The 25,744-nt window shown below is 37.2% G+C and overlaps 1 protein-coding gene across 3 annotated transcripts in view; it reads right to left on the minus strand.

The window, feature by feature from the left end:
• Positions 1 to 25,744, minus strand: part of LOC105471359 (exocyst complex component 4) — an 822,236-nt gene that overhangs the window by 505,450 nt on the left and 291,042 nt on the right. Inside the window, exon 10 of one of the 3 annotated variants that reach the window (XM_011723813.3) lies at positions 781 to 916. The exons of the other annotated variants lie outside the window; for them this stretch is intronic. Within the exon in view, the coding sequence (XP_011722115.2) occupies positions 849 to 916 (68 nt within the window). The 3' untranslated portion in view covers positions 781 to 848. Of the gene's footprint in view, positions 1 to 780; positions 917 to 25,744 lie in introns of those variants that run through there. 3 annotated transcript variants of the gene reach the window in all.

Consider the following 25,744-nt stretch of genomic DNA (forward strand, 5'->3'; position numbering starts at 1 on the left):
CTAAACTATGTTCTTTTTTTCTTTTTTGAGAGGGAGTCTAGCTCTGTTGCCCAGGCTGGAGTGCAGTGGCGCAATCTCGGTTCACTGCAAGCTCTGCCTCCTGGGTTCAAGCGATTCTCCTGCCTCAGCCTCCCAAGTAGCTGGGATTACAAGCGCCCGCCACCACGTCCAGGTAATTTTTGGTATTTTTAGTAGAGACAGGGTTTTAACATGTTGGTCAGGCTGGTCTCAACTCCTGACCTCATGAAACGCCCACCTCAGCCTTCGAAAGTGCTGGAATTACAAGTGTAAGCCACTGTGTCCAGCAAGCTACACCATGTTCTATGTGTACCCTTGCACATCATGCTCACAACAATCCTATGAGATAGGTACTATGATTATTTCCACTACACAAATGAGAAATAGCTCTAAAGCCCATGAAATAATCTCTCTACACTGCCTCCTGTATGACTCTAATTACTGGCTTCTGACTTAAAGGGATTATAGATAAAGTACAGATGAGTTTAAGGTTTCTTCCTGGGCTCTATCATTCCCAACTCCAAAAATAATTCCTGGCATTAAAAAGCTATAAATTTGAAGTTCATGAAAGTATAGCTCAATTAAAATGAGCCCAAAAAGATGGAACCTTTATTTTCACTTAGGCCAATGCACTTAGTTACATACCTTTACAAATGATCTCAAACTCATGTTCCTTATTTTAAAGACTTAACCACAAATATATAACCCCCACTAAAGTGCAACTATTTTGACACTAACATTATTGCCTTATATCTTGCATACATTTTGAACTCCCAGGGAATGTGATGCCTTCTGCTGCAGTTATTTGTAAATGATCGTCAACACACTCCTCAGATCCATCCAGCTGCGGGTATCGAGAAGTTCTCAAAGCGTTGTCCTGAACCACCAGTAGGATCACCTGGGAAGGAACACATTCGACATGCCAATTCAAACTGCCCCACCCCAGACTCAGTTTTCCAGATTTAGTCAAAACAAAACCGAAAACAAAAACAAAAACCCAGAAGATTCAAATTTGAGATAAACAATGAATTTAGCACAGTTAAATTAAAATTTCAGATAAACAGTGAATTATTTTAGTATAAGTATGTTCCAAATATTTCATGGGACATATTTAAGACTGGTTACCATATATCTGAAATTCAAACTTAATTAGGCATCTTGTATTTTATCTGGCAACTCTACCCTAAGGCTACTGAATCAAGAAAACTCGGAAGGCCATTTCCAGTAATCTGTATTTTAATGAGTACTCAAGGCGATCTCCAAACAACTCTGGGGCCTAAGGTAAAAACCCATTCCTTTGAGTAGGTAGTATCTGTAATTGCCAACATATTTACTGAACACTCACTATGTCAAGGCAGTATTTTACGTGTTATTTATGGATTTTCTTTTTAATCATCATCAACAACCCCATGAGGTGACTATAATTATTGACTACTGTCATTTCACCGATGAGAAAACTAAGAGTAGAGGAGGTTAAGCTCAGGATTTAGCATGCTTCGGAGAGCAAACTAAGTCTATGGTCTTCCCTACCAAGCCTGCCAGGCATTTCCAATCCTTGGGAATTAGTTTCTCCCTTGGCTCCTAATTAGGTTACAGTTCCCCTGAACCTCAATCCATTTTGCCATGGTTCTGAAAATGGAAGAAGTATTTACGAAGGCCACTAATTGGGATTCTAATTCTAACTAAAACCAAACATCCCAACACCACTATTCATCAAATTCGATTTCTATCACAATTCCACTCTCACCATGTTAGACCCCGAGGTCGTCTATACTTGGCTGGGTTAGGTTTGAGTTCCTGGAATCCCTGGAACACTGTGATTCAGACTACTGGCCCTGGCCTTAGCAACCTTAGTTCACAGGCCTCAAGGTTCAGTTCCAGGACAATTTGCAGCAAACTCTAAGGTTAGAAAATATTTCCACTCATTAAGAGTAGAATTAAGATGTCTCCTTTTTGTCTCTCACATTACATATCAAAAGCTCATACATTACAAATCTTAAAAAATATTAAGTGAACAGTGAAAAATCTTGTCTGCCTTGTACTGGTCATCAAAATTCAGCATTTGACTGGGCCTTACCTTCAAAATTGATCACTAAAAGAGGTTAGTTGGGTTTAAGGTATGGTGTAGTTGGTTTGGTAAAGGTATTTCATAAAGACTAAAACATCTGATATTCTATCTTTTAATTTCCAATTTAAAATAAGTGGAGAAGGAGAACAAAAAAAAAAAAAAAAGGAGCTTGAATTTGACCTGTGATATGGTTTGGATCTGTGTCCCCGTCCAAATCTCAGGTAGAATTTTACTCCCCAATATTAGAGGTGGAGCCTGGTAGGAGGTGACTAGGGGTAGATTTCTCCTGTGCTGCTGTTCTCATGACAGTGAGTGAGTTCTCATGAGATGTGGTTGTTTAAAAGTGTGTGGCACCTTCCCCTTCTCTCTCTTGTTCCTACCATGGCCATGTAAGATAGGCCTGCTTCCCTTTCGCCTTCTGCCATGATTGTAGGTTTCCTGAGGACTTCCAGAAACAGAAGCTGCTATGCTTCCCATACAGCCTGCAGAACCGTGAGCCAATTAAATCTCTTTTTCTTTATAAATCACACAGTCTCAGGTATTACTTTATAACAGTGCGAGAATGGACTAATACAACCTACTACTGAGTAGGTAAAATAAAAGAATTTCTATGAAGTAAGTGATCTTTCCATAAAACTCAATTTGAATCATATTCATATGTCAACAAGAATAAAACATTCTCAGCACCTTCATTTATCTTTAAAGACTTCCATTCTGCAGAATTATGCCCAAAAGAGTAACTCAGCAGGAAAATTCAAATGGACAAAGTGACCAGTGTCAAAAGTCAGTGGTCTCAATGTGTAATATAATTCCTGGCAATTCTGTAGAAACAAATTTCTATCTTTACACAATTTGTAATTCACGTAAAAGTATAAGCAAGTATATTTGAATTGTTACATTTTAAAGCCCTATTTTGAAAGGTCTTCATTTAATCTAAGACATATCTCAATTTTCCCTACTAACTTATGCTGCCTAGTTTTACCAAATCCACTTCAATGAAAACAGAAAAGACAATGTATCAGACACCTCCTACTCAAGTTACACATAACTAGGCTACAGCTGGTGTAGATTAAATTCAACTCTTAACAGGTGCTTAGAGGAAAAGGCTTTAACAGATAAGCATCCTTGTCTTTAGGATCTTAAAAATAACTAAGTCATCTTACTTTTTTGACACAAGCAAATGCATGTGACCCAGGCAACAGTAGGGAAGAGGAAATAAAGTGACATGTAAGATGGAGGAGAAACGAGCAAAACTAGAAACCTCACAGCCAACAGCAGCTGCAGGGCAATTAAACTCAATGCTTTACAGATGTTCTTGAGCAAAAGCTCATTTGCCCAATTTTGACTGACTTTTTTAACACATACATTTCTTGAGACATTCTTTAAAATTCCATTTTTTGGGGGGATACTTTAATAATTAAAAAAACCTAACTTTCCTTCTTTCCAACACTTCAGTCTCTTTCAATTTCATATGCCATTAAAATGGCCATTAAAAAATGACCACTAATGCCAGAGTGTGACAACCCACTAGTACAAATCAAACAAATGAAATATAAAACAGTTTACAACAGAACACTCAGCCTCCCAAATGCTGACCACAAATAGTGCTCCTTGGCCTGAAATACCCATTTTAAATAAAAAATGTCACTGAAATGCCCAAAATGATTTCATCCTCCTTTCAAGACTTCATGCATCACCAGTCATCCCAGCAGACCAGTGCATTCCTAATGAGTCTTTCTATTATTAAAATTAATTAGGAAAGTATTCAGTTTGGCCACAGGAGGGCTAGCAATACCAAAATGTGATGACTCAGGGACTAAAAATTAAAAGCTCTTATTAAGAGGCATGAGGATTACTAAAGACACATTAAGATCCTTTTACTTTAGATTTTATAAGTAACAAGGTCCCAGTGTGATACACGAACCCAATAACGTATTCGTTGTATCGTTAGAAACTACAATGACTCAATGCCCTCAATCTTTCTTTCAATTTGTTGCCTTAGAACAAAACAAGAATATTTCAGCTGTGCTTATCTGAAACTAATTGCAATTTTCCAGCTCTTCACACACTTGTGAAAACAGCTCTAGTTAAAATAAAGCTAATATTTTTCCTAGGTAAGAAAGAACTGTATTTGTCAGGAGAATGGCATAACTGCTGAAGCAATGAGACCTAATAAAAATGACAAGTCTGGAAGTGTCAGGTGAATGGGATTGAGAGAACCACATTAACCAGAAGCACAAGGCGGCAAGGTCAGGCAAGCCGGAAAACCGAGCATTGCAGAAACCAGGAACCAGAGCAACACCACGAGAACCTAATCCAGAGGTCAGGCTAGGGACCTGTAAGAATGCTCATACTGCCTTCATATCATAGGAGCAGAAACCAACCCTTGGGCTTGGACAGTCTAGAGCAGCACACAGTGGACTAAAAGCAAATGCACCCTTCACAGAAGTTCAACTATTTCTTCATGGTAAAAGCGAATATATAAGCAGAAATGCAACAAGTTCTTCACTTAACATCATCTGTAAGTTCTTAGAAACTTCAACGTTAAACAAAATGATGTACCACAAAACCAATTTCCCCACTGGCTAACTGACGTAAACAAGAGTTGAGTTGTTATGGCATATTTCTGGTTGCGAAAACATCACCAAACCTCTAAATGAAGACAAAAACACTAATATTAAATACTGAACTAAATGTGAGCTATGCATACATTTGAGATAAATGACAACAAGTAAGATATTTACCCGCTTAATCCAGTTCAGGCGGCGGGTAGCAGGAGCCTATCTCAGCAGTTCAGGGTGCAAAGCGGGCACTAGCCCTGAACAGGACACCATTCCATCTCGGGGCACGCGCACCCACATTCAGACTGGGATAATTTAGACATGACAATTCAAAGAACATGCACAGCTTTGGCATGTGGGAGGAAACTGGAGTATCCGGAGAAAACCCACAGACATGGGGAGAATGTGCTAACTTCACACAGACAGTGGGGCCCTCCAAGAATCAATTCCTTTTTCTTATCAACGTTACAGCAAAGCGATGTTATTCAAGAACCTGCTGTGGAATCAGCATTCCAGCTTAGTGAGGAATGCCCAAGGCAATTCAGTCTTAGGCAATCAAGAAATGGCATTTTAAAATGATGGAAAACACACTATAAATGATTTTTTGGGTTTTGAGGACCTTTTTCTGCACTGTATAAGTGCCAGGCAAACAGTGGTAATGGCTTCCTAGAAATCACTGAGGGAAATAAATGAATAAATTAAGAAGCTTAGAGAAACACTGATTTAAGAAGATGTGGAAGAACTTATTTATCCACTGTCTAAAAAATTGGCTTGTACAATTTAAGATCAAGAGTAATTTTGGCCTTATTTGCAAAGGCAGATGGTGTTGACTGGCTACCCAAAGGCCATTCCAATCCCACTTCCCACAATAGAGATTAAAAAGCCATGTGCTTGCTTCTCAACCTTACCTGCATGGAGAAGAGTTCATGTGACCAGGCAGAAACAGAGGTACCCTAAGACAGCTTTCGTTTTACTGACAACAAGGGAACAAACTAACATCAAACATTCTGTCACGCTCTTGCCTCAAACATAATAACTGTGCTGGTAGCAGTCATCTTGTGGCTACCAGAGAAAGGCCAAAAGAACTGTACAGAATCGTCTTTGACTTTACTGAGTCACTAAACCAGTATCTTCAAACCTCTTTGATTATGAATAATAAAATCATACTCTTAGCAGGTTTCTTTTTACTTAAATGGGAAAGCATTCCTGATACAAATGCCAATTTATTGTATCCTAAACATTTAACCTCTGTGGAAGATACAGCACCATGATATGCCTAAATGTATATACAGTTATCCCTAAATGGCAAGATTATAAGAAAACTTTTTCTTCTTTTACTCATCTTTGCTTTCTAAATTATCATTATTCAATGAAGTCTTATTTGATTAAGCAGAGATTAGTAATGGGCATTCATTTGACAGTAATATAGCCACACCCACCCACTTTACCGTAAAAGAAAGATTTTTTTTAAATGGAAAAGCATACCATGATTCTGGAAAAAAAACCTTGGCCCAGCACAGTGGCTCACTCCTGTAATCCCATCACTCTGGGAGGCAAGGCGGGAGAATCTCTTGAGGCGAGGAGTTCCAGACCAGTAGAGACAATATGATGAAACCCCATCTCTACTAAAACTATAAAAATTAGCTAGGCATGGTGGCACACACCTGTAACCCCAGCTACTCAAGTGGCTGAAGCATGAGAATCACTTGAACCCAGGGGGTGGAGGTTGCAGTGAGCCGAGGTTGCGCCACTGCACTCCAGCCTGGGCAACAGACAGAGACTCTGTCTAAAAACAAAAACAAAAAAATCTCAAAATAAGAAGGCAAATTTCCACTCAGAAAGCTATAAATTCAATATATTCCCATCAAAAAACATGGGATATGTACTGGAACTTGACATACTGATTCTAAATTTCATTGGGAAGAATAAATACCAGCCAATAATATTCTGAAAAGTTAAAAAAAATGAGAAAGTACTTGTCCTACAGTTTTATAAGCCAAACAAAACTACAGTAATTGACACAGCACTGAACTGAAATAGGCATGGATAAACAGATATAACTTCTAGAGAGTCCAGAACGAGACCTATGTACCTAAGCTGCCTAATTTTTCTAAGGAAGAATTAGCCTTTCATCCCCATGGTTATGGTCAGGGCTGGCTATGTTTTTAATGACTTCATTTCCAGAACACAGTGAAGGGCCGCTGACCCAAATCTGAGATTTTTCAACTGGTAACCAAAAAAGTAGTTTCTGAGTAGATGAAACACTCAGGAAGCACTCAGAAAAAGTGTACAGTGAGAAAGAAGAATGAAGCCAATATATGAAAAAGAGAAGAAATGAGAAATGAAGACAAAGGAAAAAAGAAAGAGAATGAAACCTGACGGGATTTGAGTTCCTATACATAGCTGTTGCCAAGGCACAGCCACCCGCTCTGTGGTCACAAGGAAAAGCCTGCTCTCCTTAAAAATTACCCAACTTTGTTTATGCTCATTAAGCTGAGTCCTTTACACCCGAAATCAAGAAATTCTAATTACACATTTGGAAATGGGAAACACAGTGTATTTCAAATCACTGGGAATGGGCAGAACTGACCAACAAAAGATTCTGAGACCCTTTTTTTTTTTAACATCAGGAAAAATTAAATCAATATCTTACAAAGAAATAAATTCTATATGGATTAAAGGCCTGGATGTAACACAGAAAAATTAAACAATCAAGTCTAGAAAAAAAAAAAAAGTGTGTGTTTTCAATATTAGTGTAGAGAAAGCTTAACTAAAGAAAATTTAAAAACCAAGAAGCTATAAAGAAAAAAGAATTCATGACACAAACATTATACATTTGCATAATAATAGATGCTATAAAAGTTTAAAATATAAGCAACAAACTAGGAGAAAACAATTTGCCACACTTGGAAAAGGATACCCAAAATATATGCAAATATATACAAATCAATAAGAAGTATGGAAATACAGTAAAGGGATAAGAACAGGTCATTTGGAAAGACAAACAAACACCAAATGTACACCAAAGTGGAAGTTCACAGTTTGCAGTATTTGGTTTAACTGCTTAAAATCATAAACCTGAGAGGCATTTTACGTAGACCCTGTATATTATCAAGAATTTCTCCTCCTATGCCTTTTATTCGTAAAATAGAAAGGCTACTATGGTTGATCATATGATTGATGACCCTGGAGGATAGGTGGGCACAGGGTTTCCTCCTTCTGCCCCTCGGGCTTCTCTTGAAGGCAGTCATCAGTAGCATTTCTCTTCTGAGCAAATGGAAGTGTATTAAGTGATTTGAAATGTTAACGGTGGTATCTTAGATGATCAGGGTTCCATGGAACACAGTTTATATCTATCTCACATCCTTTCAGTGAGCAAAGTCACAGCCTATGGGAAAAAACTAACAAAAGAAAAATACAATCTATATTCTTAAAATTAAAAAAAAAAAAAGACATTTGAAGAATACGTACATTTGTTTGTAACCAAAATTATTGTTCTACATTAAAAGAGGGAGTAGATTAAACACGTTTCTCATTAAATTAGTTAATGTTTAACACACCCCTCTCCCCAGTGCCTCAGGTACTTCATGAACTTAAACTATTATTTATGCATTGAATTAAAGAAATCTATTATTGTGGTGTTATACATACAGAATGAATATAAAGCAACATATGTAACTCTATAAATTCCAAGTTATAGCCGAATTCCAAGAAGCCATAATTCTGATACTTTATTAGATTTCCTTCTTATATATCTCACAGGATTTACATTTATAACAGATTACAGGGCAAAAAGTGCTTTTATTTAAAAAAAAAAAAAAAAAAGAAAGAAAGAAAGAAAGAAAAGAAAAGGAACCAAAACGCCAGCTAGCATTTCCTTTCAGGAAGTATTTCACCATGGGAGTTTTAATAGGTATGTTTCTTTGATCAAGGAATAAAAAAGCAGATGAATTAACAAACATACGACACAGGTCAGAAACCATGCATGAGGGGAAAACACTTATCATACTAATTTCCTGTATTTGCTGTTTGTTTGTGTTTGTTTTTGAGAAGGAGTCTTGCTCTGTTACCCAGGCTGGAGTGCAGTGGCGATCTTGGCTCACTGCAACCTCTGCCTCCCGCGTTCAAATGATTCTCCTGCCTCAGCCTCTCAAGTAGCTGCGATTTCAGGTGCCTGCCACCATGCCTGGCCAATTTTTGTATTTTTAGTGGAGATAGGGTTTCACCATGTTGGCCAGGCTGGTCTAGAACTCCTTACCTCAAGTGATCCATCTGCCTAGGCCTCCCAAAGTGCTGGGATTACAGGCATGAGTCACCACAACCCACCATTTGTGCTGTTTTAAGTACAACAGAAAATAAAATGTTGGATTTGCGCATTTAGGATCAGAAAGACTTTTACTATTCCGAATGCCATAAAAATCACATATGTTTTATTCACCACACATCTGTGATTCCAGCATCCTGACAAGACCTAACACTATGAATCTATTGACTCTATTTATTCAAAATAAAACAATTTTAAGTTCATGAGAAATTGAACGTTTTGATTTCAAAATCAAAGCACTAACCTTGGGCCCGTGAAATCCCCAGGCCATTAACAGAATGCATATGGCATATACCATTTAACTGACAGAGAATCAATATGCAACTTAACAAATATTAGGTGTCAATTATATGCCAAATAATTACAAAATAAAAGTGAAATATAGAGAATAGTGAATGAAAAAAAAATGCAAGACTTTTGTGTTTGGTTTATTTGAAGGGAAAGGTGGGAAAGGAAGGGGCTTTGGGGGAGGGAGGAGAAACCAGGTGGTATTTAAGAGTTTAATGACTACAACATTCTGGATAAGTCAGGTGGAACAAAAGCTCTAACAGCTAGTTAAAGAAAAGGGTACCTGTCTCCTTGGTCCAACATTCCAGTTAAGTACTTTAGGTTAACTGCTCTTTTCTGAAGAGCTCAGTGAACACAATGACTCTGAGGTGAGAGGCACTTAGAATTTCTAAAGGAGGTCCATCCTCTATCTGTCTAATAACATTTTCTTTCTTTGACTTATCCTTTCATATCCACTCACTCATTCACTCACTGTAACAAAAGGACGCGATGCGGAAAGGATTCAAGAACGCCCCTGGCACTGACCCGTCCTTGGGTATCAGGAAGGTCTCCTTGCTAGCAGGGCTCCAGCTCTTTTCACACCTACATCAAAGTACACATTCCCTGAAGATCAAGTCCTTAATCCTGATACTGAACCCTCCCACTCCTTCAGCAAGTCATCCATCATTTCCAACAACACCCACAGAAAAATATTCCATTAGTGCCTTATCTCCCTCATGTCCAGCCCCATAATTCTTCCCAAAGTGGTTAATTCCTATCATAACACTTCCTGTGTAGGTCTCTAGCAACTAAGCAGAAATGCTTATCATACACACTGAAACTAGATCCCATCCTCACCGTGGAACACCATTTTTGTTTCTTCAAAAATCTGACATGGTATATTTTATGAAAGTCGGTGCTTTACTGTTTCTTTTTGGACAGTGTGGGAATTACGAATTTGGCAGGGACGTAGGATTTGAAGACGGATAAGAAACAATAAGGAACTGAACACTAAAATAAGCTAATCTTAATAAAATGAGATGAAAAAAGGTAGGGCAAAAAATCTCCTTTCAAAAGAAGAAGAATTAACTCTAGATATGTATGGAAATTCCATTTAGGATAAGAATCAGCGACAGGAAACAGCCAGAAGGGACTATTTGTACTGAAATACAAGCCATTAACTTGAGCCAAGCTAACAGCAAATGACTGCAGCGGCAACTGCTGGCTACAGATAATTAGTTTAGAACCTATTTAAACATGAATATTTTATCATGCAGCCCAAAACTCGTTATGGAGAAGAATTAAAGAGCCAGGACGTCTGAAGGCTCTGGAGAGGTGATCTGTCAGGTCCCAATAAACAGCCTTCTAGGAGAGAACAGGTTTAGTGATTCAGCAAGACTAGATTTCATTAAAGTTACAACAATCCATGAAGAACATAGCTGGTGACAAGTTAAAGACTGTAGGTACCAAGTTGCACTGCAACAACTTAACTACAGGCAACAAATACAGGTAAAACGAAGTTTATGAAAAATCACGTCAAGTGGTTATAATTTTCTAAGTGATGCAAACATCCTATTTCTATCAGAAACAACCTAATATATCTGGCCAACCCTCTCACAAAAGCAGAACGGCCTTACATATACAAGGTACAGAAATTCAAAGTGTTGAAAATTCAAAATTGTATTTGGCATGCTACGTAGGAGTGTGCCGAACTGGAATTTTTATTTTAAAAATACTTGTCTATCAAGCATATGTTATAATAGCTAACAATCCTATGGGCATTATCTTATTTAACTCTCAGAATTACCCCAGAATGAGGTGAGTACCACTACTGCCATTATTTCGTAGATGCCAAAATAGCAAAAAGATGCTAATGTAAATATTTCTAAAATCATACAGCTGGAGTAGCAAAGCCAACATTTCAACCCATGCAATTTGATTATAAAGTCTGTGATCTTTCTGTCTGTGTGTCTTTCAAATAGTCTCTAGAGCTTCTGAATAGAAACCTAGGTTCTTAGAGGAATAACTTAAATGACTTTCAATTTTATTAAAGAAATAAAAACAGGAACATATACATATTACTCAAAAACTTACTATTATAAAGAAAAAATATAGCTAACAAGAATAAAGTTCTAGGTAATCTTTGAAGTTGAAACATAAAATGTCTTACCTGTGAAAATAGTTAACACACGCTCACATATTACCATCTTCTTAACCATTACATGCTCAGTGACCAGCCAATAAAAAAAAAAGGTATATTACTAGTTTTTCAATCTATTTAGATGCCTTGGTCTATACAAAGAAGAGTCAAGTCTAGCACAGTCCTTTAGGCTGAGGGGGACTCAATATAGTTCATTGTTATTTAGATAAATAACTTGCCCAGGCCACTCCCTGTTACAGGAATTAATCCACACCTCAGGAGGAATTACAGGCTAGATTCAATTTTTCCAATCATTTCTAATCCACTGCTTTCCCCGATATTTTCTATCCATAGAAATCATGACATACTGCTATACCTAAGGGAAACTACAAGATGAGGCATCTTACAATCATCAATCCATCTTTTAATTCCACATTTACTACATGTAATGTGCAAGGCATAGGATTACAGAAAATTAATAAATCATGATCCCTTGCCCATAAGGATCTCACAGTCTAGTTGGAGAGATAAACATATAAATGCAAAATCATAATACAATGTGCCGATTGTTACATATAAGGAGCTACTGGGATAGGAAAGGGAAGATAAACTCTAAAAGGTCAGGTGGGGCTCCATGGATGAAAAGTGACCTGCAGGAGGCTACAAGACGTGTGAAGCAGCAGGCCTAGGAAAGGACAGGTTTCAAATAATGAGGAGGACATGACAATGGCCACAAAACCTAAAACTCAAAGGGGTCCTGTGATTGGCATTCTGATTCATGGTGATTTTGTCAAAGAAAAGGCATCAATTTAGTAGCATTTTGAAACACAGATCAGGCAGATAGGTACAGACACTGCCCCAGCGCTAGATGAAGGTTGGCGAGCAGAGCAATAAACAACTCTTTCAGACCTCAATTTATTTTTAAATTGAGAAAATGTATAACAACAATTCTATTTTTCGTATAAAGAACTTAGGAACTTAGAATTTAAACATATACGGCTGTTCTGTTGACATTTACAAGATTTTTGATACTCATATAATATTAAGAATGATTTCTAGAGAATAGTCTTAAATTACTGAGAGATAAAATAAAACATTTCACCAATCTATAGTAGTACAGTCTATGAAGATTTTAATAGTCTCAGGAATAGGCCTGGGCTGTAAAGTTACTATTTTCCTAAAGATCCACCTGAGATAAAGCACGACTTAAGAAAAGCTAATATAAAGGAGTCTACATAACAGATAAACTGTGAGGTTTTTCAACGTAAAAACTGGTTCTTTGCTTTCTAGATAGCTCACCTCTTCATTCCTCTAAGCAGCTATTTCCTATGGAATTTACGTTACAAAATGTATTAAAAATTTATTATCTATATTACATAAAATAAGAATGCTTATAGATCTACATAAACTCCCCTTATCAGTAAAGTACAAATGTAAGCACCAAAGAATAGACATGGGTGGAGGCGGGAGAAACTGGTAACATGCTACAGGAGCGATAAAAACCTACCACAATTTTAAATTCTCCAACAGCAAAATAAAACCTAGGATCACCTCTCACTTTGTTGGGAACAACAGAAAGTCTCATTCGTTAATACTTTCTCTCCCCTGGCTGCCATCCCCATTCCTACCATTATCTATCCCATTTTTATAAAAGAAACATTGGGCCTGGCAAAGGAGGAAAAAAATTAAGGGACAAAGTCATATCTGAGATGAGTCTTGAGAGACAAATCAGATTTTGTTGAGTAGAAACATTATGAGGTTAGAAAGGAGAAAGGATTTTAGGTAGAAATAACAGCACGTGCACAGGCATGTAGGTGGCAAGTATAAAGAGCTCGGGATAGCAAGCAGTTCAGAGGATGAAATGGGAGGAAGGAGTATAAAGAGAAGATAAGGGCTAGAAGAGTAGACAGGTGGCACAGCAAAAAGTCTTGAAAAGGAAAGTAACATATTTAGAACATTATTTCAGGACTACTCAACACATCCTATTAAAGCAAGAGACAGGGAACTGATTTAGCAGAAGATAGGTACAATACAAGTGTGAGATAGCAAAAGGCCTGAATTAGCTGGGGCAGTCAGAATAAACAAAGATGTAAATTACAGACACACTGTGATTAGTAATACCCTTTATATGTATATCACACTTTATAAAACACTTCATATCCATTATCTTATTTGATTCTCATAATCATCCTATAAAGTGGGATATATAATACTAACCCTAGCTTATCAATAAAGAATCAATCAGTGCCTGAGATGTTGTAAGTTGCCCACTGTCACACACCCACTAGTAAATGGCAAGGATAGTACTGGAGCTCACTACATGTTAACCCAGTCAATGATCCTTCAATTACACCAAAAGCAAATGGATCAGCCTTTACAAAAGTAAGTTCTCCTCCTTCCTTTATTAATTCACCAAACTCATTTTATTCAAATATTTAATAAAACTTTAAGAGGAGGCCAAAAACAACAGTAAATATACACATTAATGGGTGAAATACACCTTAACGACAAACATTTAAGTGTGAAAAAATAACAAAAAATGATTTGTTATTATCAGGAAAATATGGTGTTTTGTACTTTGCGCCAGATACTGTGCCAGATGCCATGAATACAGTGGCAGATACTTCCATGTAGCCTGACTGTACTGATTATACATGTATGATCATTTCTGTCACTAGTTAAGGACACCGTCCCTCCTCATTACCCCGATTCTAAGTCACCACATTCTAAGTCACCACTGAGTTTCAGCAGAGTCTGCAGAAACAGTCCAATTTGCCATATCTCCCTAGAGGTGGCTATGGTTGAAAGGAGGTAATGCCTAATATAGATGGCTTTTGAAGTAATTTCAAATATCAATAATTATGGCTCAATTTCTCTCACATGTTGGGTATTAATAAAACACCTGCAGCTAAAAATCTCCAATGTCTGCTAGACTGTAAACAAGTAGTACCTTTTTGTTTTTATGTGACAGCAGTAACACAAAGACATCTTCAGCGATTTCTACCCTGTCTATTAAAACAGCTGCTTTGAAGAGAGCCTAAAATATTTAAGATGCAATGTAAAACAATGCTAGCTGACACATAAACCAATAACTCTGCCTCAAGCTTAGAGAAGCATTTTTATGAGGTCTGAATACCATGGTTCAATTGAGCCATGTTTTTTTTTCTCTGTTTCTGAAATCAAAGGTTCTTAATGATATAAAACAACTGCAATATCATGCAGTCAGAATGCAACCAGTTTTATTACTTTTTATATTCAATCAAAATGCCAAGTGCCATTCACAATATCATTATTCCTGAACCATGAAAACATATTTATATTCATTACTATTACTTTTAAAAATGTCCAAAATGATCTAACTCCATCTTCTCATGAAGACTCAATAAAATAAAAAAAATTAATTTCCCTCTCCACTCCACAAGTCAGAAATGGATACACTGTTCCCTGCTGTTAATGAGGTGATAGAAACACTACTGCTATATTACTAATGCACTCCTTTAATGAACCATTCTTTTTTTCTTGGTAATCACTGTAACAACAGTAACTCATCCCAAACTTCGGCATTTTAACATAGGCATATTATTTTCATTTCCTTATTTAGTTTGCTTACCTCTTGGACAAATTTAAATGAATGAAAATCGGCTAGATTACAGGTGGTATAAACCCCAAAAGTAGCACCATATGGAGATCCATATGCTTTGGCACTATATCAGCATGTGACAGAATCCTGGAATTTAACTTCAGCGCAACTGACATCCCCCTCTGTATCAACTCTCTGTACTCGTGCTCTAGAATATTCACATTTTAATCTTGGAGTTAACATGTTATACATTTAACTACTGACTATAGTAAAATGCACAGCAGTTACGTTTCTCCCTCCAAAAAACAGAGCAATTTTGAAACAACTAAAATTATCAAAATATTATTTCTCTGTACTCTAGACCAGAAAAATAACATGATGAAACTATCCTTAGAAAGAATAAACCTAGAAATTAAAAAAAATCAAATGACAAAATCGGCAAGTATACAATAGTATGGTTTGTGGCAGCCGTGCAAGTGAAAAGTATGTTTAGTCCAAGAACTTAACATGCAGCAAGGGTCTTTTTTTGATATGTAGCATAGGAATAGGGTGATTAATTACGAATCATGCTTAGCATCACACTATTTCTTATAAAATTATCAGGAGCCATCATTCTGATAGGGTAATATATCAGCCAGGGTTCAACTAGAGGAGGAGAACCAATGGAGATACACGTTAAGAAATATACTGCAGGGTATTGGCTTAGAATAGTGTGGGAGCTATCTGGCCAAGTACGAAATCATCAGGACAGGCTGTCAGGAAGGTGGGGCCTAAGTCCCAGAAATCAGCTGAAGATGCTGTCCACAAATGAAATTTCTTTTTCAGGGAAAGCCACAACTCTTCTTGTAAGAACTTTTTGCTGACTGAATCAGGCCCACCTAGAGTATCTAGTATAATCTCCCATACATGAAGTCAACTGGTTATGGACTTTAATCATATCTACAAAATACCTTTGCAGCAGCACTTAAATTAGTGTTTTGCTGAATAACTGGGGGTGGTAGTCCAGAAATGTTAACATGTCAAAAAGGCCATTACAAGTTCTAATGTGGAAGCTAGGAACATGCCCTCATTTGTGAGGTTAGGAAACTCTGGACAGTATTCTTGCAACTGGATCTTGGTTAAAGTTGAGTGCTTATGCTTATCTTTTATTTTCTGAAATTAATAAAAGTCAGTGATAAAGGAAAATGTAAAAAGCCTTATACTTATAATACTGTTGGTGGTAATAAAACACTATAAGGCCGTTACTTCTGAGCAAAAGCTAGATGTCATTAAATGCTAGATTTGCTCTGAGATACAGATTTTATAGTCTCAAACTTAGAGTTACATTTTTCAAGAAAATCTTTATTATTTAAATTCCTGCAGGAAGAATAACTCTGTTATTGTGAGAAATAGCCATAAATATATAATAAAACAAGTCTAAACAGGGCCTGTTTTTTTCTTTTTATTATACTTTAAGTTCTAGGGTACATGTGCACAATATGCAGATTTGTTACATATGTATACTTGTGCCATGTGGGTGTGCTGCACCCATCAACTCGTCAGCACCCATCAACTCGTCATCTACATCAGGTATAACTCCCAATGCAATCCCTCCCCCTTCCCCACTTCCCATAACAGGCACCGGTGTGTGCTGTTCCCCTTTCCGAGTCCAAGTGATCTCATTGTTCAGCTCCCACCTATGAGTGAGAATATGCGGTGTTTGGTTTTCTGTTCTTGCGATAGTTTGCTGAGAATGATGGTTTCCAGCTGCATCCATGTCCCTACAAAGGACACAAACTCAACCTTTTTTATGGTTGCATAGTATTCCATGGTATATATGTGCCACATTTTCTTAATCCAGTCTGTCATTGATGGACATTTGGGTTGATTCCAAGTCTTTGCTATTGTGAATAGTGTCGCAATGAACATACGTGTGTATGTGTCTTTATAGCAGCATGATTTATAATCCTTTGGGCATATACCCAGTAATGGGATGGCTGGGCCATATGGTACTTCTAGTTCTAGATCCTTGAGGAATCGCCATACTGTTTTCCATAATGGTTGAACTAGTTTACAATCCCACCAACAGTGTAAAAGTGTTCCTATTTCTCCACATCCTCTCCAGCACCTGTTGTTTCCTGACTTTTTAATGATTGCCATTCTAACTGGTGTGAGATGGTATCTCATTGTGGTTTTGATTTGCATTTCTCTGATGGCCAGTGATGATGAGCATTTTTTCATGTGTCTGTTGGCTGTATGCATGTCTTCTTTTGAGAAATGTCTGTTCATATCCTTTGCCCACTTTTTGATGGGGTTATTTGTTTTTCTTCTTGTAAATTTGTTTTGAGTTCTTTGTAGGTTCTAGATATTAGCCCTTTGTCAGATGAGTAGATTGCAAACATTTTCTCCCATTCTGTAGGTTGCCTGTTCACTCTGATGGTAGTTTCTTCTGCTGTGCAGAAGCTCTTTAGTTTAATTAGATCCCATTTGTCAATTTTGGCTTTTGTTGCCATTGCTTTTGGTGTTTTAGACATGAAGTCCTTGCCCATACCTATGTCCTGAATGGTATTACCTAGGTTTTCTTCTAGGGTTTTTATGGTATTAGGTCTAACATTTAAGTCTTTAATCCATCTTGAATTAATTTTCATATAAGGAGTAAGGAAAGGATCCAGTTTCAGCTTTCTACTTATGGCTAGCCAATTTTCCCAGCACCATTTATTAAATAGGGAATCTTTTCCCCATTTCTTGTTTTTCTCAGGTTTGTCAAAGATCAGATGGCTGTAGATGTGTAGTATTATTTCTGAGGACTCTGTTCTGTTCCGTTGGTCTATATCTCTGTTTTGGTACCAGTACCATGCTGTTTTGGTTACTGTAGCCTTGTAGTATAGTTTGAAGTCAGGTAGCATGATGCCTCCAGCTTTGTTCTTTTGACTGAGGATTGTCTTGGCAATGTGGGCTCTTTTTTGGTTCCATATGAACTTAAAAGCAGTTTTTTCCAATTCTGTGAAGAAATTCATTGGTAACTTGATGGGGATGGCACTGAATCTACAAATTACCTTGGGCAGTATGGCCATTTTCATGATACTGATTCTTCCTATCCATGAGCATGGTATGTTCTTCCATTTGTTTGTGTCCTCTTTTATTTCACTGAGCAGTGGTTTGTAGTTCTCCTTGAAGAGGTCCTTTACATCCCTTGTCAGTTGGATTCCTAGGTATTTTATTCTCCTTGAAGCAATTGTGAATGGAAGTTCATTCATGATTTGGCTCTTTGTTTGTCTGTTACTGGTGTATAAGAATGCTTGTGATTTTTGCACATTGATTTTGTATCCTGAGACTTTGCTGAAGTTGCTTATCAGCTTAAGGAGATTTTGGACTGAGATGATGGGGTTTTCTAAATATACAATCATGTCATCTGCAAACAGGGCCTGATATTTACCACAACAGAATACAGTACATTTGGCTATGAAAGAGGTTTAGGCTAGAGTTAGAGATTCTGATTTAAGAATCCCTACTATGTACTAGGCATTGTGCTTGATTCTGGGATCACATTAGTACACAAAAGAGACATGGTGCCTGCCCTCAGAGGGCTCATTTAGTAAATATAAATGATTTACTACATAACACCTCTCCCTGCCAGTGTAGGGCTGTTTAATACCTAATGAAGGCAACAAGGGCTTTGTAACAAAAAGCATGGCTTCAATTCAAATATAAAAACATACTTTAGAGAAGATTTCATTCATAAGAAATAGTCAATTGAGAAACAAAAATCCACTGGTTTTGTACAACTTATGGTTATGGAAAGTATCAGCCACATAAATTTCAAACTTAAAAATGTGAAAGAACAAAAATGACAAAGAAAAATGTGAATTTCAATAAACAATGTGCCAGATGATACTTTCAAAGTCACATTAGTAGCCAGAAAAGGTTACTAGACTTTTATGTAACGGAAATCTAGGCTTAAAGGCATGCTCCAGATTTCAACATGACATCTGCCAAGATTTCTTGTGCTGTCCTTGGTTAAAACACATGTACCAGCACATGTTTTTTGAAGTATGCTTTGCTTTATTGCATTTTTTACAAATTGAAGGTTTGTAGCAACACTGTACCCAGAACGTTTATAGGTGCCATTTTTCCAACAGCCTGTGTCCACTTTGTGTCTCTATGTCACATTTTGATAATTCTTCCAACATTTCAAACTTTTTCATTATTACTATATCTATCATGGTGATCTTTGATGTTACTACTGTAATTGGGGCACCACGAACCACACTCATACAAGACTGCAAACTAAATCAATGCATGTGTGCGTTCTGACTGCTCCACTCACTGGCCATTCCCTCATCTCTCTCTCACTCCTCCAGCTTCCCAATTCACAGAGATAGATCAATTTCGTAAAATATACAAATTAATAACCCTACAATGGCCTCTAAGTGTTCAAGTGAAAGGAAAAGTCACGTCTCTCATTTTAAAAGCTAGAGGCTGGGCGTGGTTGCTCACGCCTGTAATCCCAGCACTTTGGGAGGCCAAGGCGGGCAGATCACTTGAGGGCAGGAGTTCGAGACCAGCCTAACGACACAGTGAAACCCATCTCTACTAAAAATACAAAAATGGTGACGCATGCCTGTAATCCCAGCTACTCAGGAGGCTGAGGCATGAGAATCACTTGAACCTGGGAGGTGGAGGTTACAGTGAGCTGAGATCATGCCACTGCACTCCGGCCTGGGTGATAAAGCGAGACTCTGTCTCAAGAAAATGTATTAATTAATTAACTAATGAAAAGCTAGAAATAATTAAGTTTAGTGAGGAAGGCACATGGAAAGCCAAGACAGGCCTCTTGCACCAAACAGCCACGTTGTGAATGCAAAGAAAAGTTCTTGAAGGAAATTACAAGTGCTACTCTAGTGAACCAAGAAAAAAGGATAAGAAAGTGAAACAGCCTCATTTCTTATATGGGGAAAGCTTTAGTGGTCTGGATAGAAGATCAAACTAATCAAAACATTCCCTTAAGCGAACGCCTAATCCAGAACAAGGCTCTACTCTCTTCAGTTCTATGAAGGGTGAGAGAGGTGAGAAAGCTGCAGAAGAAAAGCTTGACGCTAACAGAGACTGGTTCATTAGGTTTAAGGAAAGAAGCCATCTATATAACATAAAAGGGCAAGGTGAAGCAGCAAGTGCCAATGTAGAAGCTACAGCAAGTTATTCAAAAGATCTAGCAAAGAACATTGATGAAGGCATTGATTTTCAGTGTGATGAAACAGCCTTCTATTGGAAAAAGATGCCATCTAGAACTTTTCAGAGCTAGAGACGAGAAGTCAATGGCTGGCTTCAAAGCTTCAAAGGACAGGCTGATTCTCTTGTTAGAGGCTAATGCAACTGGTGACTTAAAGTTGAAGCTAATGCTCATTTACTGTTCTAAAAATCCTAGGGCCCCCAAGAATTATGCTAAATCTACTCTGCTTGTTCTCTATAAATAGAAGTGGAGCTGAAAGATGGACTAAATTGCTGGAATCTCAGGATAAAATTTGAATGGACAAAGAGTCCTTACAGTCGAGCAAAGAAAGTGGTTTCTTGAGATGGAATCTACTCTGGTGAAGATGCTGTAAACACTAGTGAAATGTCAACACTGCTGACACAAAAACAAGGAGATTGTTTTCATGTCTGCTAATATAACATCTGTTCTGCAGCCCGTGCATCAAGGAGTCATTTGGATTCTTAAGTCCTATTATTTAAAAAACACATTTCATAAGACTATAGCTGCTCTTTGGGAGGCTGAGATGGGCGGATCACAAGGTCAGGAGATCGAGACCATCCTGGCTAACACGGTGAAACCCCGTCTCTACTAAAAAATACAAAAAACTAGCCGGGCGAGGTGGCGGCGCCTGTGGTCCCAGCTACTCCGGAGGCTGAGGCAGGAGAATGGCGTAAACCTGGGAGGCGGAGCTTGCAGTGAGCTGAGATCCGGCCACTGCACTCCAGCCTGGGCAACAGAGCCAGACTCAGTCACAAAAAAAAAAAAAAAAAAAAAAAAAAAAAAAGACTATAGCTGCTATAAATAGTGATTCTTCTGATGGATCTGGGCAAAGTAAATTGAAAACCTTTTGGAAGGATTCACCATGCTAGATGCCATTACAAACATTTCTGGTTCATGGGAAGAGTTCAAAATATCAACATTAACAGGAGTTTGGAAGTTGGTTCCAAACCTCGTCGATGATTCGGAGGGGTTCAAGACTCCAGTGGAGGAAGTAACTGCAAATATGGTTGAAACAGCAAGCGAATTAGAAGTGGAGCCTAAAGATGAAATTGCTACAATCTCATGATAAAACTTGAATGAGCGAGGAGTTCTTATAGTCAAGCAAAGAGAGTGATTTCTTGAGATGTAATCTACTCTTGAAGATGCTATGAACACTGTTGAAATGACAACAAAGGATTTAGAATTACATAAACTTAACTGATAAAGCAGTGACAGCGTTTGAGGGGCTTGACTCCAATGTTAAGAGACGTTGTACTGGGAGTAAAATGCTATCAAACAGCATTGCATGCTACAGAGAAGTTTTTCATAAGAGGAAGAGTCAATCCATAGGGCAAGCTTCATTGTTATCTTATCTCCAGAAACTGGCACAGTTACCCCAACATTCAACAACCACCATCCCGATCAGTTAGCAGCCACCAACATCAAGGCAAGACCCGCCACCAGCAAAAAGATAACAACTTGCTGACGGCTCAGATGATCGTCAGTACTTTTTATCAATAAAGCTTATCAATAAATTAAGATATATATTTTGTTTTTCAGACATAATGCTATCCCACACTTTACAAACTACAGTATAGTGTAAAGGTAACTTTTATATGCACTGAGAAACTAAAAAATTCATGTGACTTGGTGTATGGTGATTTTTCACTTTATTCTGGTGGTCTGGAACTGAACCTGGAATATCTCCAAAGTATGCCTATATAAGTACAAATTGAACAATAATAAAGTTTAGTGGATTAAAGTAAAGTATCAAAAGAGAATGATTAATGAATAAATGTCACCTTAGATAATGTTGTCTAGTGTCAAATAAGGAATTTTTGTGGGGTTTTTTCCCCCTTGGCTCTTATCTTTGGTTGGCCTTTTATCCCCAGTAACATGGAGGATCAGCTAAAATGCATATCAAATGTATGCATGGTATGAGATAGGGAAGAAAATAAAAACAGAATTGGGATTAAAAATATCTTGACAGTCTAGAGCTACGTATCCAAACTAAGATGAAGAAATTTTACATAAATAAAGTATTATACCAGAGCAGAGAAGCCAACCATATAAGAATAGAATGGTATCTACAAAATACAAAATTATATGGACAGGAATCAGGTTGCCAGAGGCTGGGGGTAGGGAAATGAACTGGCTGCAAAAGGATACTAGGGAACTTTTGAAAAGGAAGGAAACAATTTATATCTCAATTTTGGTGATAGTTATATGACTGTATACATTTGTCAAAACTCTTCAAGTTTTCCAGCTAAGGCCGGGTAAAGTGGCTCACTCCTGCAATCCCAGCACACTGGGAGGCCGAGGCATGCAGGTAGCTTGAGGTGAGAAGTTTGAGACCAGCCTGGCCAACATGGTAAACCTCATCTCAAACAAAAAATACAAAAATTAGCTGGGTGTGGTGGCATATGCCTGTAATCCCAGCTACAGAGGCAGGAGAATCACTTGAGCCCAGGAGGAAGAGGCTGCAGTGAACCAAAACTGTGCCACTGCACTCCAGCCTGGGTGACAGAGCAAGACTCCATCTCAAAAAAAACAAAAGTTTTCCAGCTATTATAAAAAGGGTGAAATTTTGCTGTATGTAAACTATATCTCAATAAATCTGATCTTAAAAAAAATAAAATAGATATAGTTTAAAAACAGCCATAAGAAAGAATTCTTAGAAGTTATTATGAATCAACAGAGTGACTGGCTATAAAACATACCTAGAGTGATATAAGGCTACATTAACAGAAGTATCTAGAAGAGAAGTAATCATCTCACTCTCCTCTGGATTGGTTAAATCATATCTAGACTAGAATCCATTCCAATCCAAGAGCAAGTTAAACCAACTGAAATAGCAGGATATAGCAACCCCAGTGTCAAGGCACTGGAAACCCCAAAATATAAATTGGTAAGTAGGGGTTTTCATTTGGAAAAGGGGAGGCTCAGTGAGAACATGCCAACCATCCTATTGAAGGGTGCCACATGAGACTGAGATCTGACATTTTTTGTGGTTGGACAGGGTCAAACTAGGACCAGCACATTTAAGCAACAGATATAGACTGCAAAGTAACTTGAAGAAAGGATGCAAATAGAATTCAACTATTGGGACAGTAGTCAAACTAGATTGCTTTTAAGAATCTTTAACACTGAAAACGGTTCAAGTGAATGATAAAGAGAATGTAAACTGGAGAATCTGTAATAAATATAGAAAGGAAAATTTTTTAAAATTTGAATGTAAAATCTAAATGATTTTATGACTATGAGTGTATGAAGAAATAAGAAAAAGATAATTTAAATCTAGATATCGCATTTAATGGGAAAAGGGAAAGAATCTAGTATCTATCAATCGGCTATAAGGTATCCAGTTTTCTTGATATCTCAAAAATACTAAGTTTTTTGCGGTTCTAGGCATTTTACACTTATTTCAACCTCTGAACAAATCATTAAAATAGGTATTACATGTCCATCTTTAGAAAAGAAGAAATGGAGGTTCAGTGAAATTTATAACTTGTTCAACATCTAAATATGGAGGAGCTAGTATGATTCCCAGAGGTAGGATTTAGTTATCTGGAAAATTAACTTTTGAGAGACACTTCGTTTCTTAATGATACTAGCAAATGAGGTATTACTATACTTTTTTCTTCTACAATGCAAGAATCTTGAACCTAAAGTGGGGGAGGAAAAGAATAACTCATTATGAGTATTTGGCAGAGAAACAGCTACCACATAGACAAGGGAATTGTTGAAGTAACCTTTTCATCCCTCACAAATTTCCAAATACTAAACACATAAATACACACACACATACATATGTACACACACATATGCTTTTAAAGGCCCAAAGTGAAATGAAATTTAAAAACGAAATAATTGAAACAAAAAGTGAAGCGTTATCCTCCCATTCATTCAAATCTTCTTTTCATATTATTTCATGTGCAAGATACAAAGAGCGCTGAAATACACTGACCGGAAAAAAAAAAAAAAAAAGGGTGGGGAGGGAGGGGAAGGAAACCTACAAGTGGAAGACAACAAGGTTTTTCAAAAAAATCAACCCACACAGCAATGTCCTCTTGCTTTAGAAACAGAACATAAAAAGGTTACTGCTTTAATTCCCTCGATTTGGTTAAAAATCACATTTGACAAAATATCTAACAAACTTACTAACATGGTCCTAGAGATCAAGAAGAGAGGAAAGAAAAAAAAATGACAGTATTGGAGTTCTAAAATGTCAGTTAAAATGCAGAAGAAAAAGGCATTCAACACCGTTAGGTGACCTCATTTCGTTTCTTATAGGAGCTGATACAAACAGGTTCTGAAGTCCTAGATCCTGACTGACAAAGAAAAGACAATTTCAGAATAAAGATACCAGAAACACATGTGGAAGTAAGGTAAATCAGTTTCCTACTGAGAAAACAAATAAATGGCGAAGTTACTATAAAAGTCACTTTACCAGCAGAAATTATACCAGATTTCAATTTAATTTGATCTTTAAATGATTAGGCAACTAAAAGGAAGACAGATAAAACAATGAAGACATTAGTCCTAAACATGCTGTGATTATCAAGATTTGGAACTTTATTTTAGATCTGAAAAAAAAAATCAAAGAACAAATATTCAGTAAAATTTACTTTGAATATATATTTCTCAGTTCGGCTGCAAGTATAGATGGTGAGGAGTCTTTGTTCTGTTTAGAAAATATATGCTGATTTCTTAGTACTTGAATTTTCCCAATGCACCATTATTTGCTGATAAAAGGCAAAAAAAATATGTATGTAATAATAATCAAAATTTAGCCCCTAGCCTTGGCCATTTAACTTTGTTCAGAAAGAAATAATTCAAAATTTTCTAAGTAATGCTATTTCTGGAAGAAATAAGATAAACCTAATTTCATTTACAGGCAAACTAAAGACTGAGGGTCCATTTATCATTTTTAAAACGCTAGCCAGCAGATAAGATTAGTTTCTGTCACTCACAGCACTGTCAAGATGACTCAGTATGATTGCAAAGTCGATTTTTATGGCCATATTTGAACAATAATAAATGTTCCCATGAATGCTTCAGTTTGAGGATCTCAAAGAATTTGACTGCTATACAGGAGAAGTGACAAGCACACTGCTAGCAGTAGGTTCGTTTTATAATCTCGTATTACTCTTTTCTAAAGAAGATCTAGAAGAAGCTGCTAAAATATTAAAGGCTGGATAAAAGCAGGATAAAAATAAAGCTTAAGGAACTGGGATTATTGTGGCTGAAGAAAAGACAGCATAAGGATAACCTAATAATAGTTATTAAATATATGAAAGCTTATTGTATGAAGGATGGATGAGGCTGTTCAAGGGAGCAGCAACTCAGGACAAATGGAATTAAGGGACCAGGTAAAATGAGGGGAAAAAAATGCCCACAGTATAACCATAGAGATGAAAATATAAAAATACTCCTCTGAGACTCAACACTAGGGAAAATCAACTGATAAGATCTTGGGTGAAATAAACAGAATTAATTAAATTATATCGTCGATGCCTGAGTTAGCTCAAATAAATATTGAATAGAAACCTAAAAATTTGCCTTAGGAGAAAATCT

This window comes from Macaca nemestrina, chromosome 4, assembly GCF_043159975.1.
Source record: "Macaca nemestrina isolate mMacNem1 chromosome 4, mMacNem.hap1, whole genome shotgun sequence".
NCBI classification, from domain to species: Eukaryota; Metazoa; Chordata; class Mammalia; order Primates; family Cercopithecidae; genus Macaca; species Macaca nemestrina.